The sequence below is a fragment of the Neoarius graeffei genome, chromosome 1 (genome assembly GCF_027579695.1).
Source record: "Neoarius graeffei isolate fNeoGra1 chromosome 1, fNeoGra1.pri, whole genome shotgun sequence".
Classification (NCBI taxonomy): domain Eukaryota; kingdom Metazoa; phylum Chordata; class Actinopteri; order Siluriformes; family Ariidae; genus Neoarius; species Neoarius graeffei.
In genome coordinates, this window is record NC_083569.1 from 83,877,783 (window position 1) to 83,904,901 (window position 27,119).

The window sequence follows — 27,119 nt, forward strand, 5'->3', positions numbered from 1 at the left end:
AGTTGGGCCCACGGAGGATCCCCATTGGCTGTGGTGATGTTGACAGAGGAGTGGAGACTAGAGGGGGAAGTGGGGTGTGGGGGAGAAGAGCAGGTGTTCGGTACAGGCGCAGGTGCTATCAGGTGGACGAGAGGAAGGGGGCGGGGCGAAGCACAGTGCTTTTTACCTGCATGGAGACAGCGAGCGCTTCCTGTGCACTGAGCGATGCTAACTGTCCTCACCCCACCAACGGCATCCACAGTTCCTTTGGGTGACCTATTTCAGTTGGGACAGTGGAGTCAGAAATTTTCTCTTGGGTTTTGGAATTAAAAAAATAATAATAATATAAAAAAGCAAAATATAACATGCACATCATCCAAGATATCACAGGGGGGAAAAAAAAGCTTCAGCTGAACGACTCTCAAGACCCTCTCAAGTACCCCGTCAGGTACGAGGTCTCTGAGAGCCATTGCACAATATTTAAGTGGTACACACAAAGCTTCACCACATCTCCAAACCCGTGCTGTTCTCCCAAAAAGCAACTAAACATTGGCCAGTGAAGCAAACTCGCATTGTGGAGGTTTTAGGAGGGTGGCGCTGGGAGTTATTTATTCAAAGGGTTCAGCGTTGTGTAGTGCAGCTCCTTTGGGGCTGGTAAAGCTAAGGGGACAGAGCAAGGGTCACCCCCAACTTACCCCATCCACAGAAACAGAGAGGGACAGGGGGCAGGCTCTAGTCCTTTCACTTCCTCTCAAGGCTCCCATTCATTTGATTCTGGTCGTTTCACAGAAGAAAAACAGTCATGAAACACCAACAAAAAGAAAAATGGTCAAACCCAAAACCTTTTCTCCCTTTACTTTCATAAGGATCAAACAGTTTTATTATTATATACTTGGTTACACTATATATTTTTTTTCTAAAGCCCATGCATAGACCCTTAGTATTCTGTAGTATTTGTACATACAAACTACACAAATGAAGACATTTCTCAGACATTCCCATTAACACTGGTCTCTTCATTGTGTAGATATGTGTAAGGTAGATGATAATGATGATAGTGATGGCACACAGTTAAAGACAGATGCAAAGAAAGATGGCAAGAGATGGAAGACAGATGAGGAATAATCTAGTGATCTAGAACAACGAATGGGAAAGAAGACTGAAAGAAACTGATCTCCCATTTCTTTTAATCCCACACCACATAGAGCTCTCTTATTGTGCTGGATTCCATCTAGTTTCACATTTTAAGACTACAATCAAAAAATAGCACACGTTTATACATTTTTGTAATAAGGCATAAGAATTATAAGTCACTGAGTTAAAAAAAAAGATTTTGGCTATAAACATGTTCATAGAAAGCTACTTCTCATTCATGGCTGTAAACAAAGAGATTATGGAGACTTAAAAAAAAAAAGATGCTTGAGTCCCATTTAGTACATTTCATTAAAAAAAAAGATAATCAATAAAGATACTTCCAAAATGCCTCTACTCTGCAAAATGGCAGTTAAGTCAATCAGTGAAAGTCCAATTAGCCTAAATGTGCTAAAGGACTAATCCCAGTTAATGGCACATCTCGCCATCTTATTTTTCCCAAATGAGACTATTCCCTGTTTCTCACCATGCTGATTGGTGCAGCTACATTAAAACAAATAAAAGCAGAGAGGATTCACAGTGTCTTTCAGCTTTCGAGATGGGTGACGTGGGATGGGGAGAAGAAGTGATACACGTCATCACTGATCATTTACTGTTTTTTTTTTTTCTCTCAGGATGTGAAGGGCGTGTGTATGTATTGTGGTAGATCAAGGCAGTTTCCCTAAATGCATGTGTGTTGATCCATGTGTGTGCCTGTCATTCTGTCATTGCAACCAATGCAACTGACGTCAACACACATACACTGTCTCAAAAGACACACAAAGGAAAAACACACACACACACACAAACAATGCCAAACCCTGGTCCTGAACTTCACACACCTTGGAGAGTAAACATACATTCATTAAAAGGTATCGACATCTAATTCATGTGTGTTTATATATTTATATACAGACATATACGTAAACTGGGTTTATAGTTCCTCTAATTATTTCAAGCAAATTATAAAAATCTCAAGTACAGGATCATTGAAAGGCTAACACAGTTTAAAAATACCATACACATTAAACATCACATGGCTAATAGTTTAGCCTACACCTTGAAGCTGTCTACAGGCTTAAGATTTTAAATGGTACATTATAGGTTATGAGTGAATAAAAGTGTGCACTTTCCCTTTCCTAACCCTGACATATTACACCAGGTATGTGATCAGGACCAAGGTCAGATATTCCAGTCCTTAAAAGCCAAGGCACCCGGACAAACACACACACACACACGCACACAAAGACATCTACCCCACTTACAGAAACCACAGATACACTCCGTCCACACACAACACACACACAGTCAGAGACATGGCACGAGGAGAGAAGGGGGGACAGTGAGAGGAAGTGCACATTATCGGAAGGGCGTTTCGGGAGGGTGCAGGGCGAGTTCGGAGCGGCGCAGGAGGGGCTCCTTGCGCGGCGGCGGAATCGGCGGCGGCTCATACACGCGGGATGTTGCCATGGCAATGGCGGCAGCGGCAGGCACGGGGGCGGCGGGCAGCACTGGCCTGAGTGGGTCGAGTGCAGCAGGAACTGCAGACAGCGTGGGGATGGCAGACACTGCTGCCAGCGGGCTTGGGGCTGGATAATGAACTGTGGAGTACTGCGGGTACTGGGCGAGCTGCTGGTACTGCTGATAGTACTCTGCATAGTACCTAAAAGAAACACACATGGGGACACACCATACGCAAATGGTAAATCTGTACCAAACAGTCAAATTTCTCGTGTATAGATATGAACCAATAATTTTTGCTTTAAATCGCCATTTATTGCTTAATCTTATAGTTTGTATCATAATACTGTATATTTAAACAATTTCTAGATATACAGGAATCTGTCTGCAATAGAAAGAACGTCAATCACTAACAATCACTTGCTAGCTTCTCAAGCCACAAGTAAAATCTGTTCCAGTCCCAAGTGAGCTTATGCCATTACGATGCAGCTTTATTCACCGACTGTTTAAAATCATAAATTGTGGACTTACAATAGTCATCATTTTAAAAATAACCTTAAAAAGACTGACATATACCATTGGCAAGCAACGGATCACTCTAGTTAATTTTGATTTAGGCCTATATATTAACTGTTTCAATTGGGGAGAGTGAAGATTTGTTTAACATTAAAAGGTAGACTGCCTTTAAGATTTTTCAAGCGTCATAAAAAGAATTTTCCTGGACACCCAATTATTTTTGGTTAGTGGACCGAAAGCTACTGAATTCAAATCACAGGCTTTTTTTTTAGTGTTTTTTTTTTTTTTTACATAGAACAATTAACGAATTTACAAGATACTACGTCATGCATCACGTGGTGGGGTTTCCCAATTCACGCAAGGCATTGTGGGATACAAATCTGAAACAGGAGAGAAAAACGGAGAACGGAAATGAAACGTGGATGACCGACTACAGTAACAGAAAGTGAAAAGAAAAAAGACATTATGTTGCGAAGGAAAGGAAACGCAGGACCAAACTAAAATATCGGCAGTCAGTGAGCACCTCGGTATGATCAGCTGTTCGTTTAGCGATAGAATGATGCAACTGTCAGTGCACGGTCAAGGTAAACCTGTAGATGGCAGTAATACAACACTGGATGCCAGCTGCCATAAAACCCAAAAGCAGAAGGTAAACCTGCGCATGCGCACACAGACTTCCTCCATCTACGTGACTGTGCAAAGCGAGCGATTTCATGCACATTATTTGCTCAGGAATCCCCTCAAATTAAATAACTTCCCAGCCACAGAATGGCCTGGGTTTTTTTTTTGAGATCTTGCAGAAATAAACACATCACAATGACCAAATTTCAGAGGGTACTAAATTTAACTGATTTTATGAAATCGAAAGTCAGTATAGCTTTAATTACAACTTGCCCCCAACTGCTCTATTAACTTCCAAATGGAACCCAGTGATGCCATTTTTAACCTACAATAGATTATAAATATTATTGTATTTTTGCAATTATTCATACATGACTAGCATTCAGTTTTGTTAATTTACCATAAATTTGCCTCTCCTCTGGCACCAGTTAGCCAAACCCACCTGGCAATGGGATCCTCTTCCTGGGCAGCGGCCTCTTCCCGGCCTGCTGGAGTAGGCAAGAGTGCTCGGCGCTTTGCTCTCTGGTACATGAAGGGCTTCATAACTGGGTCAGGCAGCAGAGGTGCTGATCTTCTGAGTGGGCTCCTGTCCCTTTCCCCAGATTTTGTAGTAGCTGGCTGCTGCTCTGCTAGCACCTGCTGTCCCTGTGCAAAGTACTGAGCCCTTGCTGCTTCAAAGATGGCTGTAGGGTCAGCTGCCCCCAAGGCGCTATAAGCTGGGCTGGCTGTGTAGATGGCTGAAGCTACTGTGTAGGCTGGGTTAACAGCAGCGGCAGCAGCGGCTGCTGGTACTTCCATACTAGGTGCTGCAGCTAAAAAAACAGGGTTGGCCATTGCAGGTGTGTAAACCTGTGGCCCATAGGCAGCAGCAGCAGCTGCAGCAGCTGCAACACTTCCGCTTGTCACTTGGCCATAGAGGGCAGGGTTAAGAGACCCATAGACCTGTGCTGCAGTGGCCCCAGTGTTAAGAGCTTGATTAGCCATTGTGCTTCCATAGAGCTGGTTAGCAACTGTCCCATAAACCTGGTTAGCTAGTGCTCCATATACAGCAGGTGCAACAGTGGCTGCTCCTTCCGCTCTTGCTCCAGCAGCAGTCAGGCCAGTCAAAGCAGCATAGGTGGGGTCAAAGGTCGTGGTATTGTAGACGGAGTTGTGGACACTCTGTTGTACCTGAAGTGGAAGCCCTGCAGCAGCAGCGGCAGCAGCAGCTAACACTGCTGCTTGACTCTGGTACTGCTCCAGAGCAGGTTTCCCAGTGGGACACTCGCCAGCATAGTGACCCTGTTTACCGCAACTAACACAAGGGATCTTCCCAGTTGGCGTCTGCTTGCTAGGTTGGACTTTGGACAACTCCACAGAAAGTGGACGGCCCTTGAATGAAGTGCCGTGCAAGGCTTCAATGGCTTGTAGTGCGTCCTCCTTGTTCTCCATGTGTACAAAGGCATAGCCTATGGAAGAAGAGTGCCAGGCTGTAATTGAATAAATGAAGGTTGATGAATCAGTCCCTACCTTTATAAAAAAGTGTCAATAATTCTTGTAAATACAGGAATATACATCAAGGATCAAGGCTGGGCTCTTTTTTTTTTTTTTTGTGTGTGTGTGTGTGTGTGTGTGTGTGGTTAGCTCATTTAGTTGCTATGCTGCTAAGCTTTGGAACCAACTTCCAGATGATATCAAAAATGCTCCTACTGTTGTTAGTTTTAAATCCAGGCTCAAGACAAAGCTGTTTTCAGATGCTTTCACTTGATTAATTTTTACCTAAGTAATTAATTTCCTTTAACATAATTTCTTTTAATTTTGATTTTAATGATTTTACTTTATTTTAATTTCTTTTTAATCTTGGATTTTAATGATTTTACTTTTACTTTAATTCTTTGTTACTGTGATCCTTGCAGATTTTGTCTGCGGGATGATTTTTGGTGATCCTCGTAGATTTTGTCTGTGGGACGATTTTTGGTGATCCTCGTGGAAGAGCCACGGGAAGAGCGCGCTTTATGAGTTAAACCCATAATAATAATTAATCTCGAAGCTGATTAACTTTATTTCATTTTATTAATTTAATTTCTACTCTTATTTTTCTTCCCCAATTATTTTATGTAATTTTATTTTCTATTGTTTACTGTTCTGCTTTTACTTCTGTAAAGCACATTGAACTGCCACTGTGTATGAAATGTGCTATATAAATAAACTTGCCTTGCCTTGTGTGTGTGTGTGTGGTAGGTAGCAGATACTATAACTTGCTTTCATATATGAGCTCATTTAGCATGTCTTAGATAAGTGGACCAAAGATCAGTCCCCTGGACTGCACCCTGGTTCAAAAATAACCTTCACTCTTGACCACCAAACATATGAAATCTGCAGGGCAAATGGCCTCAGCCCATAAAAGGCTCTTACATGCCTTCTTTAGTTGCTTTTTAAGTGTGTATCCTCAACTAGTTGTAAGAATATTTCAGTTTGTAAATGTACAACAGATGATGAACAAAATTACTGAACATACAGCCCTTCTTGTTAACCTTTGCTGATCTTGCTCCATATTCAGATGAACAACAATGAAGTACGTATGAATGTTTTCACACTTTTTTTCTGGAGCCCATGAGCAAGCTAGGGCATAGACTCAAGCATCCAGGGCCAAGTATGAAAATACTCACTCCACTCCCCCCCTCCCCTGACAGACTAAGCATCCAGTCCTTAGTAGTATCTTTTTGAAAGTAGGTTTTAAAGGAGACATTTTCTGGTATGCCTACCAGACAATACCAAGCAACGCATCAAGATATTTAAAAGACCTCACAGCTGGTGTTGCTCATTTAGCAGTGGGCAGAATACCAGGAGAGATTTTTAAATACTGTTACTACCATAGCTGAGCAAACTTGAAAGGCAATTAAACTATTTGCTATAAAATAAAGGCATAAATTTAGATAGCTACAATATCCAATATGTAGTCATTTCTTCACCATGTAAAACAACTGAGAAAAGCCCACAAGGCTGGCAAGCCCCCTTTTGGAAAATACTGATACATATCTATAACTATTCAAACTGCAACAGTGTCAGTTACTTAATATATATATTTTTTAAATTACTATTTAATACTTGTACCTGGTTGTACCTTGAAATTACAATCCCAAATCGGAAAAAGTCGCGACAGAATGAAAATGAAAATTTAAAAAAAAAAAAAAACCAGTGATTTCTACATTTACTTTGACTTGTATTTCATTGCAGACAGTATGAGCCCAAAATATTTCATGTTTTGTCCGGTCAACTTCATTTCATTTGTTAATAGACGTTCATTCCTGTATTTCGGGCCTGCAACACATTAAAAAAAAAAGTTGGGACGGGGCAATACATGGCTAGTAATGAGGTTATAAATAAATAAATAAATAAATAAATAAATAAAAAATGATGCAACTGTAATCATGATTTGATACAAAATCAATATCCAGGAAAGACTTAGTCTTTGAGGAGCAAAGATGGGCTGAGGATCTCTAGTTTGTCAACAAATGTATAAGAATATTACTGAAATTAGGCCTGTCGCGATATTCGATATACCAACTTATCATATGGTAAATGAAAATGAACTCGGTAAATTTTTTTTTTAACCGCGATTTTGGCATTTACGCGCTGTACATCTACATAGGGAAGTCACCAGAGTATTAGCTTGACCCACTGACTGAATAAAACACTGCTCTGTTTTCTATCATCTCACGCGGCTCTCTGTCAGAGGCAGGGCCTCCCAGCATGCAACAGTTATCCAGCCAGGGTATCCACTGAATGGGGAAAAGACAATACGTTGCTCCGTTATACAGACCATAGGCGTAGAATTGGGTATGGACGTGTCCCTACCAATATTTCTGATTGAAAGAAAAAAAAAACCCGCTCCGCGCGCGGTACACAAAGGGTTACTGTAGGTTTCCACTGGGCGAAACTCCATGCAAAATTTGCTCATGAATATTCACTATGGAGGCACGGTCACGAAAACAGCAAGCACGTTCGGCTACTGTGTCAGTTAGCAAGTGTGGTTGCAGTGCAGTGACCGGCTGCTAGCTAGCAAACTAGCAAACTGTCCTTGAGGAATGTAGTGTTAGATTAGCTTGTAAAATTAATCAGTTAACAACAGTTCGTATTCAGTGTGTAAAAACGACAACATATGAATATGACTGTTTTCTAAGCTTGTGTGGCCTGTAAATAACAATCCAACTTGATACTGACAACAGCTGGTGTTCATTAAGGTCACAAAGACATTATTAAATCATATCAGATTGTGCTAATGTTGGCTAATATTGCACCTAATCTTGCTTGTGAAGTGCCTGCAAACTTTAGCAGCCCGCTAACCATTAATTTGAAGTGCTTCAGTTAAGACCTGCAGAGTAGAGCCCTGCACTCCTGCGGGAGTCCCGCGGGACCCGACGCAAAGCATTGCGGCGCATGACAAATTTTGAAAGCTCATTGCGGGCGCGGGCGGGAGAGGTGATAAGCTGCAGTCCCGCTAACTAAAAACGTGTTTAAAATCTCATCTCATCTCCTTATCTCTAGCCGCTTTATCCTTCTACAGGGTCGCAGGCAAGCTGGAGCCTATCCCAGCTGACTACGGGAGAAAGGCGGGATACACCCTGGACAAGTCGCGAGGTCATCACAGGGCTGACACATAGACACAGACAACCATTCACACTCACATTCACACCTACAGTCAATTTAGAGTAACCAGTTAACCTAACCTGCATGTCTTTGGACTGTGGGGGAAACCGGAGCACCCGGAGGAAACCCACGCGGACACGGGGAGAACATGCAAACTCCGCACAGAAGGGCCCTCGCCGGCCCCGGGGCTCGAACCCAGGACCTTCTTGCTGTGAGGCGACAGCGCTAACCACTACACCACCGTGCCGCCCATGTTTAAAATAAAATTTATAAATTATTAATTTATGTCTATCATATATAATTTGTGCTGGATATTTTATTTGGCATTAATAAAAACATTTTAAGATGACAGGAGAATGAAATCGCGGTTGGAATCATAATGCCACAGACTCGGAAGTGGGAGTGCGAGTGCGCAAAGTGAGAGCTGTCAATCAAAGCAAGAGCTGTCAATCATGAGCGCATGCAGCACTCAACTTGGAATGTGTCAGCAGAATGTCAGAGTCTAAACAATAAACTTACAATAAACCTAACAATGCCACCTATAAATACACAACATGGAGATCTACATAACGTTATCTGTGCCATCTCACAGCAGTTTGCTTAGCTATTTTTAATCAGGACAAATAGCCTTATAGCCAAAACTAGTATATGATGCTTTAATTTATGGAGATGCCTTTTGTTTACACGTGATTTCCAAATGAGGGGTATTGCAATTTTATATTAGTCTAAATGAACATCTACACCAAGTTGCAAGCATCAGGGGAAGATTATGGACGCACCAAATTTGGCTTAATGGTCATTTAATGGTGAAATGCCGTTCGCACTGTCAGCCAACTTCGGGTTGTTTCTCTGAATTCCGACAATAAACAAGACCATCCGAACATATCTGAAAACATCGTGGTTTGAACTGTGTTGGTTCAGACTAAGTTGGTACTACAGCTTTGGGAAACAGTTGTTTTTTGGATGTTAGTTAGTTCAAACTTGCATTGTACCATATTGGTTTAATGCTAACTTGGTTGGTTGTTTGGGAAACGCACCCCTGAATGTGAGCTGTAGATATTTATGCTCAAATCCACTCAAAGTAGGGGCCAGGGCACCATCACGCTGTGTCTTTAAATTATATTAATTTCTTATAGGCCTACTTGTATTTCCTAGAATGTAAATGTGAGGAGTGACATATAAGCTATGTACAATGGACAATATTCTTAATATCCACTGTAGATTTTGGTAGGTGTGTTGGGTATCTCTGTAAAGCCTCAGCTGCGCATGCCGCCTGGCAACGCGCACCCTCGCTACGTGCGCTAGCTGAAGGCTCGGTCAGTGGAGAGCTCAGCTAAGCTCAGCATGTTTAATTCCCCAAGCCAATGACAAGAACTTTCGTGAGAAATAACGCGAACATCTGCATCATGCGGGATTTGCGGGCGGGAGCAGGACAAAATATGGCAGGCGCGGGCGGGAGCGGGATTGAAAATCATAATTCTTTGCGGGAGCGGTACTGCACAATGCAGGAGCGGGCGGGAACGGGACTGAAAATTCTGTCCCGCACAGACCTCTACTGCAGAGCCCTGACCAAGTTCATGTAACATGACACATGTAAACAACAACAACAACCCGATGGTGATGTGGACATTAAAAGGTGTCTGGGCCACGAACAATCAAATAAAACATTTTCACGTAATAAGCATAACAGCCTCCGCCTTCTTGATCAGAAATTTTTGGTTACTCCCGCCTCTCTTTTGAAAACGTCACATACCAAGTACATACATACACTGAACTGATTGATTTTCGAGGGGGTTTATTTGAAAGCTGTAGGCTAAAAACTTCTCTGTAGAACCCTGTCACTCCCTTCCCTCTCCCTCCCCTCCACTCCACTCTGGGCTCAAGAAGACAACAAAAGGGCAATAATAGAACAACAACCAATCAGAATTCAGATACATTCTGTTGCCAAGGGAAATTGTAACCTTTCAACGTGTCAAAAAAGCTCTAGAGCCCTCGTCCTGTTTTACCGTTAGAGCAATCACATATCAGCTTAAACTAGCATTCTAAAACTAGTTAAAGATCACACAGAAGAGAGCCTACTCCCCTTGCCAGCCTAATGGAACACAGTGTTTAAGGCTCCATATGTGTTTTACTTCCATTTATGAGGGAAAGGAACATACACCATCCTGGCAGTCAATGCATTACTCGCTTGTAAAACACATTTGCAAACTGGTAGAATGAGTTAATCATCACATGCAAGATTTGCAATTAATCAGATGAATTGCATATTATTATTATTATTATTCATGAATTACTACAGTTCTGAACTTCAAATTTTAAAAGTCTGGACTTTGGAGAGATGATGGATACTCTTTTGGTGGAACACAACGGAGCAAAATATTGTGACCCTCTAATGTTGACGTGACGTTGGTGCCACTGTGGGTTGGCATTGGGTTTTTGTCCCCACCAATGTTAATATCAAACCTACGCCCTTGCCTACATGTTCTCGTTCTAATTGTTACTTTTATCCAAATGACTGCTGGCAATACATTGTTACTTTGCACTTTTTGTTTATCTGGGTACTAATCTTTGAGAAAATGGATTGGCAGAATGTTGCTTGTGAAGAAAAAAAAACATCTTTTTATTACCCTGTGCCAAGTTAATATTTACTTAAGTGCAATTTTCAAGAGCCATAGATTGTATTTTATTTATTGTTTTTGTTGAGAGTGGTTTTGTTTGATTGTGTAAAGGTGTTGACACAGTGGGGAGACACAGACACAGCGGATAGGTTTAAAAGCCCGAACTCAGGAAAACTTTAATCCTCTCAAAACTTACTGCATGTCAGTTTTATATGTAAAGTCTAGACATGCCAACCGACGTCATCACAATGCAACACAGTAAAGAGCAAAACAACGACTCAACAGGTAATGCAGGACGTGACAGAAACAATCATTTCAATTGAACACCTAATAGCTGGCTGTGAATAATGAACAATGAGGTGCCCCTACATTTGTTTTATTTCTTTAGGTTATTTATTTATATTTTTTACGTTCCACTGTTGAATTGAATAAGTTGACTTCAATAAGGTTTACTGTTCTTTGAAAGGATGTATTTGCATGATCATTATTATTTTACTAGTGGCATAAAATTGTCTTGAAAAGACGTCAACAATATCGTTTATCGCAATAATTTCTGAGACAATATATCGTCCAACAAAATTTATTGTGACAGGCCTAATTGAAATGTTTAAAATCAATTTTGCTTAAAGAAAGATAAGAAGGGATTTGGATATTTCACTCTCTACGGTGCATATCATCATTAAACAATTCAAGGAATCTAGAGGAATTTCAATGCGTAAAGGGCAAGGGCACAAGCCTAAACTGAACACTAGTGATCTCCAATCCCTCAGACAGCACCACATCAAAAACGGTCATTCATCTAAAGCTGATATAACCACATGGGCTCGGGATTACTTTACAAACCTTTGTCCAGCACTACAATACAGAGTTACATCCACAAATACAGTGCTGCTTGAAAGTTTGTGAACCCTTTAGAATTTTCTATATTTCTGCATAAATATGACCTAAAACATCATCAGATTTTCACACAAGTCCTAAAAGTAGATAAAGAGACCCCAGTTAAACAAATGAGACAAAAATATTGTACTTGCTCATTTATTTATTGAGGAAAATGATCCAATATTGCATATCTGTGAGTGGCAAAAGTATGTGAACCTCTAGGATTAGCAGTTAGTTTGAAGGTGAAATTAGAGTCAGTCTGTTTTCAATCAATGGGATGACAATCAGGTGTGAGTGGGCACCCTGTTTTATTTAAAGAACAGGGATCTATCAAAGTCTGATCTTCACAACACGTTTGTCAAAGAGTATCATGGCATGAACAAAGGACCTCAGAAAAAGTGTTGTTGATGCTCATCAGGCTGGAGAAGGTTACAAAACTATCTCTGAAGAGTTTGGACTCCACCAATCCACAGTCAGACAGATTGTGTACAAATGGAGGAAATTCAAGACCATTGTTACCCTCCCCAGGAGTGGTCGACCAACAAAGATCACTCCAAGAGCAAGGCATGCAATAGTCGGCAAGGTCACAAAGGACCCTAGGGTAATTTCTAAGCAACTGAAGGCCTCTCTCACATTGGCTAATGTTAATGTTCATGAGTCCACCATCAGGAGAACACTGAACAACAATGGTGTGCATGCCAGGGTTATAAGGAAAAAGCCACTGCTCTCCAAAAAGAACATTGCTGCTCGTCTGCAGTTTGCTAAAGATCATGTGGACAAGCCAGAAGGCTATTGGAAAAATGTTTTGTGGACGGATGAGACCAAAATAGAACTTTTTCGTTTAAATGAGAAGTGTTATGTTTGGAGAAAGGAAAACACTGCATTCCAGCATTAGAGCCTTATCCAATCTGTGAAACATGGTGGTGGTAGTATCATGGTTTGGGACTGTTTTGCTGCATCTGAGCCAGGACAGCTTGCCATCATTGATGGAACAATGAACTCTGAATTATACCAGCGAATTCTAAAGGAAAAAGTCAGGACATCTGTCCATGAACCGAATCTCAAGAGAAGGTGGGTCATGCAGCAAGACAATGACCCTAAGCACACAAGTCGTTCTACCAAAGAATGGTTAAAGAAGAATAAAGTTAATGTTTTGGAATGGCCAAGTCAAAGTCCTGACCTTAATCCAATCAGAATGTTGTGGAAGGACCTGAAGCCAGCAGTTCATGTGAGGAAACCCACCAACATCCCAGAGTTGAAGCTGTTCTGTACGGAGGAATGAGCTAAAATTCCTCCATGCCGGTGTGCAGGACTGATCAACAGTTACCGGAAACATTTAGTTGCAGTTATTGCTGCACAAGGGGGTCACACCAGATACTGAAAGCAAAGGTTCACATACTTTTGCCACTCACAGATATGTAATATTGGATCATTTTCCTCAATAAATAAATGACCGAGTATAATTTTTTTTCTCATTTGTTTAACTGGGTTCTCTTTATCTACTTTTAGGACTTGTGTGAAAATCTGATTATGTTTTAGGTCATATTTATGCAGAAATATAGAAAACTCTAAAGGGTTCACAAACTTTCAAGCACCACTGTACTAGTTAAAAACTTTACTATGCAAAAAGGAAGTCGTATGTTAACTGTGTCCTTAAGTGCTGTCAATTTCTCTGGGCTTAGCCCATGTTTACATTAGACCGTATCAGCGGATCATCAGATTAACGTTTTTAAAACGATTAGTGTGCACACAGCAACACCAATACACGATTTGCGTGCACACAGCAACACCAATACACGGATACGCTCGGCTCCGCAGGCATCCTGCGCTCCAAATCACTCCGTCCTGAACAGCGAGTGCCCTCTGGAGGGTGCGCACTCCGGCCCTGCGCAGCTCACAGAGCACGCGAGTGAAGTGCACGAGCCACGATTCGGGACTGAGCCGCTGTGTGTGTGATCCCAGCGCATATCACTTATTACTTGCAAGTGGAAGGATGGCAAGCCTAAAGACAATCATAACTACACAATGGGCAGTATTTGCATCAGTATTTGCAGTATTTTCATACTTTTATACTCTTTAATGAAAGGTGATACAAGGCGGAAGTCCGCGCCGTTTTTCAGCAGTCGCGTCACATGACCAACGCCAGCGAATCAGGAAGGTGGATGTCACAGTGACGTTGTCCAATGACGACGCCAGCTAGAGCTCAGCACAGCGTATCCGCGTATCTCAATGTTTACACAGCACCGGAGCTGACACGATCTAGATTGAATACGTGGACCCTGGCGGATTCCCGTTTCCCGGCGTTTCCAGGCGGTTTAATGTAAACGGACAGTGCATCTGCGAAGAAAACGAGACAGATACGGTCTAATGTAAACTTGGCCTTAGAAGCATCTGGGATGGACCATCACATAGTGAAAATGTGTTTTGTGGTCAGACGAATCAGTATTCCAGGTCTATTCTGTAAGAAATGGACACCGTGTGCTCTGGACCAAAGATGAATAGGACCATCCAGATGCTTACCAGCAACAAGTCCAAAAGCCAGGGTCTGTCATGGTTGTGTCAGGGCCCTTGGCAAAGGTATATGGAATCAATTTTGTGCCAAAATGTTCATACGATACTTTTGAAATATCAAACGAAAACGACAAATCAAAATACAAAAAAAAGAACAGAGAGTCAATTTTTTTAGACTGGCAAACAAGTTATTCGTGTAATCGTGCAAAATATCAGTCTATTACTCTTCAGAAACCTTTTATTTTTGTTCCGCGTCTTTCTCAGTTTTGCTTGATGTAATTTATTTTGGTTGCGATTCCAGCTTTCTCATTTGCGCTCCCTGACTTTTTGCTTGCAGTTTTGGCACAAACTTGACGTGTAGGTGGGCTGTCCAGGAATGCATTCCCATTGGCTAACTTGTGTTTGACTGACAGCTACGCTCAGCCATTCCCTACTCGGATTCTGGCAGACTGTTTGACGAGTAGCCGATCCATTGACGGTAAACAAGGATCGAGTGGACTTCAGTGGCGACTATGATACTGAATTAATTCAACAAAGTGTAAATTCAATATCATAGTCGCCACTGAAGTCCACTCGATCCTTGTTTACCGTCAATGGATCGGTCACTCGTCAAACAGTCCGCCAGAATCCGAGTAGGGAATGGCTGAGCATAGCTGTCAGTCAAACACAAGTTAGCCAATGGGAATGCATTCCTGGACAGCCCACCCACACGTCAAGTTTGTGCCAAAACTGCAAGCAAAAAGTCAGGGAGCGCAAACGAGAAAGCTGGAATCGCAACCAAAATAAATTACGTCAAGCAAAACTGAGAAAGACACGGAACAAAAATAAAAGGTTTCTGAAGAGTAATAGACTGACATTTTGCACGATTACACGAATAATTTGTTTGCCAGTCTAAAAAAATTGACTCTTTGTTCTTTTTTTGTATTTTGATTTGTCATTTTCGTTTGATATTTCAAAAGTATTGTATGAACATTTTGGCACAAAATTGCTTCCATAAAGGTAACTTACACTTCTGTGATGGCAGCATTAATACAGAAAAGTACATTGAGATTTTGGAGCCACACATGCTGCCTTCAAAGTGACATCTTTTCCAGGGAGATTTCAACAAGACAAATGTAAAACCACATTCTGCTCACATTACAAAAAGGCGTGACGGTGGAAGAAGAGGGTGACAGTCCCCTCTGTCCCTAATAGAGAATGCATGGAGTATTTTGAAACGAAAAATGAAAAACCACCCCGTACTGTTGCACACCTTAAGACCTGTTCACAGGAAGAATGGGACAAAATAACACCTGAAACTCATTACTTGGTGTCTTCAGTCCCTAAACATCTTTTAAGTGTTTTGAGAAGGAACAGCAACATTACAAAGTGGTAATTGTTTTCCCCTCCCAACTTTTTTTGAAATGTGTTTCAAGAGTCAAAATTGAAATATATTTATTTTGGGGGAAAAAAATAATGTGGTAAAGCATCAAATAATGTGCTGTTGTATTGTTTTGAGTGTAATACAAGTCAAAGATTATTTACAAATAATTGTTTTCGGTGTTAATTTCAACATACTGTCACAACTTTTTCTGATTTGGGGTTACGCTGCGCTTGACTTGTCAAAATCAGACAAAAACGCACATGTGCACACCGATATTTCGCAATTTATGTTTTTGCTGTCTTAACCACAGATACCAACAAGTATTGTTAGGCACTTGGCTTCTCATACGGTCCTCATTACATTCATTGCTCCGATAGATTATTTTCAGAGTGAAGCCACTTGTCAAGCACAAAAAAAAAGGAGGGACATATTACATTAACCTGGTCAGAAACAGACACCAATCTACGTCACCCTGTACTGTCTACCTTCACTACCCAATACAGAGATACTAGTGGGCAGTGACTGTTTCTGGATGGGGTTTTTTTCCCCCCTCTCAGTGAGACACTGCAGCCACATGGATCTCTTCATACAGGGGTGCTTGAAAGTTTGTGAACCCTTTAGAATTTTCTATATTTCTGCATAAATATGACCTAAAACATCAGATTTTCACACAAGTCCTAAAAGTAGATAAAGAGAACCCAGTTAAACAAAAGAGACAAAAATATTATACTTGGTCATTTATTTATTGAGGAAAATGATCCAATATTACATATCTGTGAGTGGCAAAAGTATGTGAACCTTTGCTTTCAGTATCTGGTCTGACCCCCTTGTGCAGAAATAACTGAAACTAAACGTTTCTGGTAATTGATCAGTCCTGCACACCAGCTTGGAGGAATTTTAGCCCATTCCTCTGTACAGAACAGCTTCAACTCTAGGATGTTGGTGGGTTTCCTCACATGAACTGCTTGCTTCAGGTCCTTCCACAACATTTCGATTGGATTAAGGTCAGGACTTTGACTTGGCCATTCCAAAACATTAACTTTATTCTTCTTTAACCATTCTTTGGTAGAACGACTTGTGTGCTTAGGGTCGTTGTCTTGCTGCATGACCCACCTTCTCTTGAGATTCAGTTCATGGACAGATGTCCTAACATTTCCCTTTAGAATTCGCTGGTATAATTCAGAATTCATTGTTCCATCAATGATGGCAAGTCGTCCTGGCCCAGACGCAGCAAAACAGGCCCAAACCTTGATACTACCACCACCATGTTTCACAGATGGAATAAGGTTCTTATGCTGGAATGCAGTGTTTTCCTTTCTCCAAACATAACACTTCTCATTTAAACCAAAAAGTTCTATTTTGGTCTCATCCATCAACAAAACATTTTTTCCAATAACCTTCTGGCTTGTCCACATGATATTTAGCAAATTGCAGATGAGCAGCAATGTTCTTTTTGGAGAGCAGTGGCTTTCTCCTTGCAACCCTGCCATGCACACCATTTTTGTTCAGTGTTCTCCTGCTGGTGGACTCATGAACATTAGCCAATGTGAGAGAGGCCTTCAGTTGCTTAGAAGTTACCCTGGGGTCCTTTGTGACCTCGCCAACTATTACACGCCTTGCTCTTGGAGTGATCTTTGTTGGTCGACCACTCCTGGGGAGGGTAACAATGGTCTTGAATTTCCTCCATTTGTACACAATCTGTCTGACTGTGGATTGGTGGAGTCCAAACTCTTCAGAGATGGTTTTGTAACCTTTTCCAGTCTGATGAGCATCAACAATGCTTTTTCTGAGGTCCTCAGAAATCTCCTTTGTTCGTGCCATGATACACTTCCACAAACATGTGTTGTGAAGATCAGACTTTGATAGATCCCTGTTCTTTAAATAAAACAGGGTGCCCACTCACACCTGATTTCAATCAATGGGATGACAAACACCTGACTCTAATTTCACCTTCAAATTAACTGCTAATCCTAGAAGGTTTTTTTTTTTTTACTTTTGCTACTTACAGATATGTAATATTGGATCATTTTCCTCAGTAAATAAATTACCAAGTATAATATTTTTGACTCATTTGTTCAACTGGGTTCTCTTCGAAAAGGTTCACAAACTTTCAAGCACCACTGTACATCTTAATGCACTAACATTCTGTGGGTATAGTTATCTAGTGAGGCCCAGGATGAAGAGAAAACAGTGGACTCACTTTTGTTTCAATAATGCCCTTAATATTACTCTGTGTTCATCACAACATTTTGTCATTTACTGAAAATGGTTGGAATTTTCCCACTGCTACTCGTGTTAATTTCTTGTTCACCCAAATCATCATTCTTGCTTGCTCTATGTGCTGGTGTACACTTTATATGTGACTTTGTATGGGCATGCAAATGCAGCAGCAATGTGCAAGTGGGACTGTTAAAATATTTGCCTGCATACTTTATAGAGATCTGGAGGATTAAAAGAGACGACCACTAAACAGAAGTTCAGAGCCAAAACATCCTGATCCCATCCATCTGGTTTCATTGCCATAAATCAGAAAACAGTGATTTCATGCACAGCAATGTGATACACAATAACAAGCTGTGCTTCTATTTACAACTTTCTGCTGTCATGAGCTGCATCTCTGATAGAAAACTCTGATCTTCCAGTCAAACACGTTTACTAATCTAAAAGATCAAGAAAATACAAGACAGACCTTTAGTAGGGTTGAAGGCTACAGAAGAGGTTTATAAAATTCAAACAGTAAATGCATTCAGTCAACTAGTTTGTGATCAAGCCACTGAAGGTATTTTCAGGCTTGCTATTACCAAGCCTAATAAAGTTTGTATTTTTTATTGCAATGACTACAATAACTGACTTCTAATTTATCCACCCTTCTTCAGGTTTCTTCCCTGAGAACTCTCACTATATAGCATCATCTCTGATATATTTGATCATATGGACCCCCTAAAGAATACTCATTCCATAAAACCTTTCCTCTCTGGAGTTTACTTCCGAGGTCAGAGCACTTAAAGTCAAACAAAACCCAAAAATAAATGGCATTTGCCGATCACAGCAAGTGCCCTGATTTGCCCTCCGCATGTTTAAAATAAATAACTTAAACAACAATTTATCAATTTTAAAAGTTATGATATTGCTAAAAATAGGAAACTGGACATCCGCCTGTGACATAACCAGCATACTAGAATACAGTTTACCTTTGTTACACAGAGCCATCAAATAAAGGCTTCTATTACTAAAAAAAAAAAAAACAGGTGCCACTGTGCTCTCTGTGTGTGTGTGTGTGTGTGTGTGTGTGTGTGTGTGTGTGTGTGTATTGATTGCTTCAGATGGGTTGAATGCAGAGAAAGAACTTCACTGTACTGTAATGTGCATGGGCAGATCTACCGGGGTGGCATAGGGTGGCAAATGCCACCCTAAAAGAAAGCCTTGCCACCCCTGCTGCCACCCCAGTTGGCAGCAACGAATTCAAAGAAAAATTACGGCCAATTTGACATTTACGTGCGCGAATTTCCAATGTCCGACTGCGGCGAATGCAGCACGAGATAACACCAGAGATTGGTTGTTTTGGAAAATTGAGAGGCGCGAAGCGAGGGAGCCAGGAGTCGCGAGGAAAGGAGACACGGGAGGAAAGAGGTAAAAGCTGATTAACTATCCATCAAGAAATGAAATTATAATGAACAAACAGTGCTAGCATAGTTGCGATGCTGATTTTGAGAGGATAAAAATCAGGTTGGAGAACGTTATTTAGCTAACTATACATGTAATGTGAAGCGTTTTGCTGAGCAACATGGAAATCACCGCATTCAGCTGTTGTAGGCATGACAAGTTAATGTTATGCTCACTGGTGAGCCTTTACAAAGCGTGAGAAAAAAACTATAAAATGTGACACTGGTGTAAATGGTTTAAATCATGCTGAACTTGAAGCAGTGTTGTTATTGTTGTTGTTTTTTTAGTGTCTGTTCTTTTGCATATACAGTATAAAACTGTCCAGAAACGGTATAGACCTCATCTGAGAATGTGTGTTCTTTGTGAACAATAAAAGCATGAGATTAAGTTTGTCTGGATGAGTTTGTAAATGGCAGCCCGTGCCCTTTTGTAGTGTGTACATACTATTTGTCATCAAACTGTGATAACTGTGGTTAAATTCAGTATACAGTTAGGTCCATAAATATTTGGACAGAGGCAACATTTTTCTAATTTTGGTTCTGTACATTACCACAATGAATTGTGAATAAAACAATTCAGATGCAGTTGAAGTTCAGACTTTCAGCTTTAATTCAGTGGGTTGAACAAAATGATTGCATAAAAATGTGAGGAACTAAAGCATTTTTTAAACACAATCCCTTCATTTCAGGGGCTCAAAAGTAATTGGACAAATTAAATAATTGTAAATAAAATGTTCATTTCTAATACTTGGTTGAAAACCCTTTGTTGGCAATGACTGCCTGAAGTCTTGAACTCATGGACATCACCAGATGCTGTGTTTCCTCCTTTTTAATGCTCTGCCAGGCCTTTACTGCAGCAGTTTTCAGTTGCTGTTTGTTTGTGGGCCTTTCTGTCTGAAGTTTAGTCTTTAACAAGTGAAATGCATGCTCAATTGGGTTGAGATCAGGTGACTGACTTGGCCATTCAAGAATATTCCACTTCTTTGCTTTAATAAACTCCTGGGTTGCTTTGGCTTTATGTTTTGGGTCATTGTCCATCTGTATTATGAAATGCCGACCAATCAGTTTGGCTGGATTTGAGCACACAGTATGTCTCTGAATACCTCAGAATTCATCCGGCTGCTTCTGTCCTATGTCACATCATCAATAAACACTAGTGACCCAGTGCCACTGGCAGCCATGCATGCCCAAGCCATTACACTGCCTCTGCCGTGTTTTACAGATGATGTGGTATGCTTTGGATCATGAGCTGTACCACGCCTTCACCATACTTTTTTCTTTCCATCATTCTGGTAGAGGTTGATCTTGGTTTCATCTGTCCAAAGAATGTTCTTCCAGAACTGTGCTGGCTTTTTTAGATTTTTTTAGCAAAGTCCAATCTAGCCTTTTTATTCTTGAGGCTTATGAGTGGCTTGCACCGTGCAGTGAACCCTCTGTATTTACTTTCATGCAGTCTTCTCTTTATGGTAGATTTGGATATTGATATGCCTACCTCCTGGAGAGTGTTGTTCACTTGGTTGGCTGTTGTGAAGGGGTTTCTCTTCACCATGGACATTATTCTGCGATCATCCACTACTGTTGTCTTCTGTGAGTGTCCAGGTCTTTTTGCATTGATGAGTTCACCAGTGCTTTCTTTCTTTCTCAGGATGTACCAAACTGTAGATTTTGCCACTCCTAATATTGTAGCAATTTCTCGGATGGTTTTTTTTTCTGTTTTTGCAGCTTAAGGATGGCTTGTTTCACCTGCATGGAGAGCTCCTTTGACCACGTTTTCTTCACAGCAAAATCTTCCAAATGCAAGCGCCACACCTCAAATCAACTCCAGGCCTTTTATCTGTTTAATTGAGAATGACATAATGAAGGAATTTCCCACACCTGCCCATGAAAAAGCCTTTGAGGCAATTGTCCAATTACTTTTGGTCCCTTTAAAAACAGGGTGGCACATGTTAAGGAGCCGAAACTCCTAAATCCTTCATCCAATTTTAATGTGGATACCCTCAAATGAAAGCTGAAAGTCTGGACTTAATGTCCATGTCCATTATATAACTATACCTTGAATATGTTTCAGTAAATAGGTAAAAAAACAAAATTTGTGTCAGTGTCCAAATATATATGGACCTAACTGTATATACGTCTGTAATACGTTAGCACCCCTCAAAAATTCCTGTCCCCCTCTTGCCACCCCATAAATATTTTTCTAGATCCGCCCCTGGTAATGTGTATGTGACAAAGAAAGGCTTCCAATTTTAAAAATACAAATCAGAAAATTTTCTGTAACCATCTGAGTTTTACTGGCAACAAAATACACGAATCAAAAGACTTCACTTTTATGAAGTTTAAATCTCACTTGGCTAGATAAAGCATATGCAGTGCTGACACAGATACTAGTAAACAATGGTGGTTGTCATGGCAATGTGTGTCTGAAAAGGTCACTTTTCTCAGTGAATAAAAACAAAAAGCATGTCACATAAAAATACAAGGAAATTTTTCATTTTTGAGGAGGAGGAGAAAAAATAAAAGAGTAGCCAGTAATGTCGCGTTTATAGGCAGCAAAAGGCTCCCAAACGCTGAGTATGTGTCTGCTCTGTTTACAACCCCGATTCCAAAAAAGTTGGGACAAAATAGAAATTGTAAATAAAAATGGAATGCAATAATTTACAAATCTCAAAAACTGATATTGTTTTCACAATAGAACATAGACAACATATCAAATGTCGAAAGTGAGACATTTTGAAATTTCATGCCAAATATTGGCTCATTTGAAATTTCATGACAGCAACACATCTCAAAAAAGTTGGGACAGGGGCAATAAGAGGCTGGAAAAGTTAAAAGGTACAAAAAAGGAACAGCTGGAGGACCAAATCGCAACTCATTAGGTCAATTGGCAATAGGTCATTAACATGACTGGGTATAAAAAGAGCATCTTGGAGTGGCAGCGGCTCTCAGAAGTAAAGATGGGAAGAGGATCACCAATCCCCCTAATTCTGCGCCCACAAATAGTGGAACAATATCAGAAAGGAGTTCGACAGTGTAAAATTGCAAAGAGTTTGAACATATCATCATCTACAGTGCATAATATCATCAAAAGATTCAGAGAATCTGGAAGAATCTCTGTGCGTAAGGGTCAAGGCCGGAAAACCATACTGGGTGCCCGTGATCTTCGGGCCCTTAGACGGCACTGCATCACATACAGGCAGGCTTCTGTATTGGAAATCACAAAATGGGCTCAGGAATATTTCCAGAGAACATTATCTGTGAACACAATTCACCGTGCCATCCGCCGTTGCCAGCTAAAACTCTATAGTTCAAAGAGGAAGCCGTATCTAAACATGATCCAGAAGTGCAGACGTCTTCTCTGGGCCAAGGCTCATTTAAAATGGACTGTGGCAAAGTGGAAAACTGTTCTGTGGTCAGACGAATCAAAATTTGAAGTTCTTTATTGAAATCAGGGAGGCCGTGTCATTCGGACTAAAGAGGAGAAGGACGACCCAAGTTGTTATCAGCGCTCAGTTCAGAAGCCTGCATCTCTGATGGTATGGGGTTGCATTAGTGCGTGTGGCATGGGCAGCTTACACATCTGGAAAGACACCATCAATGCTGAAAGGTATATCCAGGTTCTAGAGCAACATATGCTCCCATCCAGACGACGTCTCTTTCAGGGAAGACCTTACATTTTCCAACATGACAATGCCAAACCACATACTGCATCAATTACAGCATCATGGCTGCGTAGAAGAAGGGTCCGGGTACTGAACTGGCCAGCCTGCAGTCCAGATCTTTCACCCATAGAAAACATTTGGCGCATCATAAAATGGAAGATATGACAAAAAAGACCTAAGACAGTTGAGCAACTAGAATCCTATATTAGACAAGAATGGGTTAACATTCCTATCCCTAAACTTGAGCAACTTGTCTCCTCAGTCCCCAGACGTTTACAGACTGTTGTAAAGAGAAAAGGGGATGTCTCACAGTGGTAAACATGGCCTTGTCCCAAATTTTTTGAGATGTGTTGTTGTCATGAAATTTAAAATCACCTATTTTTTCTCTTTAAATGATACATTTTCTCAGTTTAAACATTTGATATGTCATCTATGTTCTATTCTGAATAAAATATGGAATTTTGAAATTTCCACATCATTGCATTCCGTTTTTATTTACAATTTGTACTTTGTCCCAACTTTTTTGGAATCGGGGTTGTACTTGTGTGTGTGTGTGGTGTGTGTGTGTATTCACTGCTTCAGTTCCCAGGAACATTGTTTTCTTTTAAAATACAATCTGTACACAGTATACAGGTACAAATACTAACAAGTGAACACTCGAACATGCCTTGTATGCATAAACGAGTTTATTTTGGGGTTTTGTTCATCTTTAATCAGCTACCAGTCTGCTCCTACAGCATCAATATGGCATTAAGGCCCAGATATACTTCCATCGGATGTGGCTTCACACAAGGGTATCTCCAAAGTGTAATCAAGTTTAAAGAAGATTGAGACACTCTTGAGCCCATGCCTGTGGTTTTCTCATCTATGTATTTTGCGCTACGTTCACACTGCAAGGCTTAATGCTCAATTCCGATTTTTTTGTGAGGTCGTTCACATTAACAAATATATGCGACTTGTATGTGATCCTCAGTATGAACGAAAAGCGACCTAAAAGTGTTCCGCATGCGCACTGCAGGATACGACGACGTCACACGCAGTGAGCATGGCCAGTGTTTACGGAAGTAAAACCGCCCGGTTGCGGTATGACTCATCCAATCTAGCTTGAATAGCTGTATCCCCCCAAATGGAAATCAGCTCCCTAACCTCTGCGTCCTTCCATTGAGAAGATTCAGAACCTTCACAGCCCGAAGCGTCCCTCGCATTGATGTCATGCGCAGGGGCACAGATACGTTTTTTGAACTGGGGGGGACAAAAAACTGGGGGGGACAAAGCTGCCAGCAAACCAACCCCAACCCCGATGTGCCTGTCAAACTTGTTGTTAGTAACCATAGCAACCAAGCTCGAGCTCGCAACCTGTGCAGTCTGCGCAGCTCAACCAACCGAATATCAGTCTTTGTTTTGTTTTATGTGAGTTGTTGCAACTATATGTATACACTGCTGTGCACCTCAATAAACCGAATGGTAATTAGTCTTTTGATTTTTCCGTGAGGTTTGCCTTATGCAAAGAAAGACAGCATAGACGTTTTTTCCTCCCTATAAGTGGGGGGGACCGAACGAGGTGAATTTAAATATGACTCGTCCCCCCCCATCTGCGCCTGTGATTATGCGCCATGTTGTTGTAACTTTTTTGAGAGACCCGCCGCCTACTTCAGCGCAGAATAGTGACGTTTGTGGCTTGTTGATGACGTGTAAGTCGGATGAAAGCGACCTGGCGGTTCAGACTGAAGTCGCATATGAAAATAGCGGATAGGAATCGGAATTAGCACCACATATCCAAACGGCCTGGGTCGGATTTGAAAAAATCGGATCTGTGTCGTTCATATTGTCAATAAAAGATCGGATACAGGTCACATATGGGCGAAAAGATCGGATTTGAGTCACTTCAGCCTGCAGTGTGAACGTAGCCTTGTTTTCCTGTCTCCTGTGAGTACTGCGATGTATCTTTGGCAGTTACCCTAATTGCAGCACATTTCAGGCTTGTAGTACTCGAGTCCGACTCGTGCCCTAATTTTAAGGACTTGTGACTTGACTTGGACTTAAGCACTGATGACTCACTTGGACTCGTACATTGCATTCAGACTCAGATTTTTCTTTATTTTTTGTAACATGCCATAATAATTTGGCATGAGATATTTATATCTACATTAACTTCTGTACTAATTTCGTGCAAGAGTATCACACCTGCGTACCTTAGCACGTGCATCAGGTAGACTCTCGGGCGCGATCTGGACAGCGCATGCGCCAAGCGGACTCTCATACGCGCCGTAAACGACTCACACCTGCACAGGATTAAGGCGCAATCAGCGCGCCTATATAAAAACTGTGAACACACACTTACTTTCTGAAGTATTGAACTGCGTTGCTGACAAATTACCAAGCCTTATTTCCTTGTTTGGTTTCCTGATTTCCTGTTTTTCATCTTTGATTCTGCCTCACGCGACCTATTGCCTGTTTTACAATTTTGCCTGCCATTCTGGATTGTTTACCTGTCTTCACTTTTATTAATAAACACACCTCCTGCACTTACATCTGTCTCCCAACCATCTCTTACAGAATACTTCACACTCCATGACAAAAAGAATGCACATTCACCTGTTCATACATCATGTTCAGGAACAAACTGATGTTAATGGCGCTAAAACAGCCACCGTCGAATGATGCAGTTGGAGTGTTGAACTCAACTCAAAAATTCTCTCATAACTTGGACTTGAACACTGGGGACTCGAAGCCTAGTGACTCAACTACAACACTGGCACATTTACTGTAGATTTAATGAAAGCGCTAACAAGTTCTTGTCTAGAAGTTCAGCACTTCTAGTACCTGACTTTTACACTTCTTGTATGTTGCTCTGGATAAGAGCGTCTGCTATATGTCTGTAATGTAACGTTTTACAAGTTTCTTTTCTGTATGTCACACTGACTCCATCGGCTGCTACTCCCACCTACTGGCACGGCATATTACTGCATGTTCAGTTTCACACATGCACAGTTAGGGGCTCTGCATGCTCTTGCGACAAGGCTTTCGCAGATAGCTTTTCGCAGACAGTTGTAATTTATCGTTGAGTGGGGAGTAATAGGCGTGCGCGATGTTATTCACTGCCACAACGCAAGGGGGCGCGAAGTCGCGAAATCGCTAGGAGTAGTTGGTGGGTGTGGTTAGTGGAGTGTTTATCCTCCGGTTACTTATAATGACTAGAACTGGAGTCATATAGATGTACGTACTTCCTCACTTCCTCGATCAACCGCTCTTCGTGCTGCTCCATCTTCGCTCGTGTTTTTAAAAATGGCGGTCGTGAAAACAAAACAAACCGGGAAAGAAGGGAAGCGGAAGTGCGTGTACAGCGGATGTAGAGTGGACTAATCAGAGCCCTCTTGTCTGCGACGCTGTCTGCGGTGGTCACAATTTTTGGGAGGTGCACGCAGAGCGTCTGCGAAGGGGGGGGGGCTTCGCAGACGCCATCTGCGATGCCATCTGCGAGGACTGGGTTGTCAGCATAAATTGGCCTTTAGTGTACACAGTCCGCGTGGACACAAAATCTAAGTGCTGTGCAGACTGTCCATGCAGTCTGTGCACACGATGCTGCTGAAGTATACATGGGCCTTTACTGTTCACACTCGAGTGAACTCAGATCACATGCTTAAATATAGAACAATCCTAAATACCACTCAGTTTCTTCATACAGTCAAAGAACAAAAAAAAAAGTGATGTGCTTTTTCAAACCTAGATGAACTCTTAACAACTTTTCCTCTCACCGACTCAATCACCATCTCTGATCTTATCTCTAAAATCTAACGCGCCTTCCTGCAAGCTTGTTCTTGCCCTTGCTCAAGAAGCATTACTCTGTCATGTCTGTTCCCATCCATCCTCTCATTATCATCATGTTGTGTATTTCAGGTTGTATCCCTCCTGTCACACACATTCTTATGAACCTTGATCTTGCTCCAGCTTTACTGAAAAACCCTCCCTATGCTTCTGACTCTGGGCCATCAATATTCAGTGCTTCCTTTGGTACAGCAAGTCATGGCATACTTATTTCCTGTTTAGCAGGTACTGGAGTTACAGACTTGCCTGGTTCAAACCCTATCTT

At 41.3% G+C, this 27,119-nt stretch overlaps 1 protein-coding gene across 2 annotated transcripts in view; it reads right to left on the reverse strand.

The window, feature by feature from the left end:
- Positions 1 to 831: 831 nt before the first annotated feature.
- The window catches only part of rbm14b (RNA binding motif protein 14b), a 33,753-nt gene continuing 7,465 nt past the window's right edge, over positions 832 to 27,119 (reverse strand). The window contains exons 3-4 of one of the 2 annotated variants that reach the window (XM_060941162.1): positions 4,151 to 5,156; positions 832 to 2,773 (exon numbers count right to left, since the gene is read on the reverse strand). In XM_060941162.1, coding sequence (XP_060797145.1) covers positions 2,470 to 2,773; positions 4,151 to 5,156 — 1,310 coding nt within the window. In that variant the 3' untranslated portion in view covers positions 832 to 2,469. Of the gene's footprint in view, positions 2,774 to 4,150; positions 5,178 to 27,119 lie in introns of both variants that reach the window. The other variant, XM_060941083.1, reaches the window with a different exon arrangement.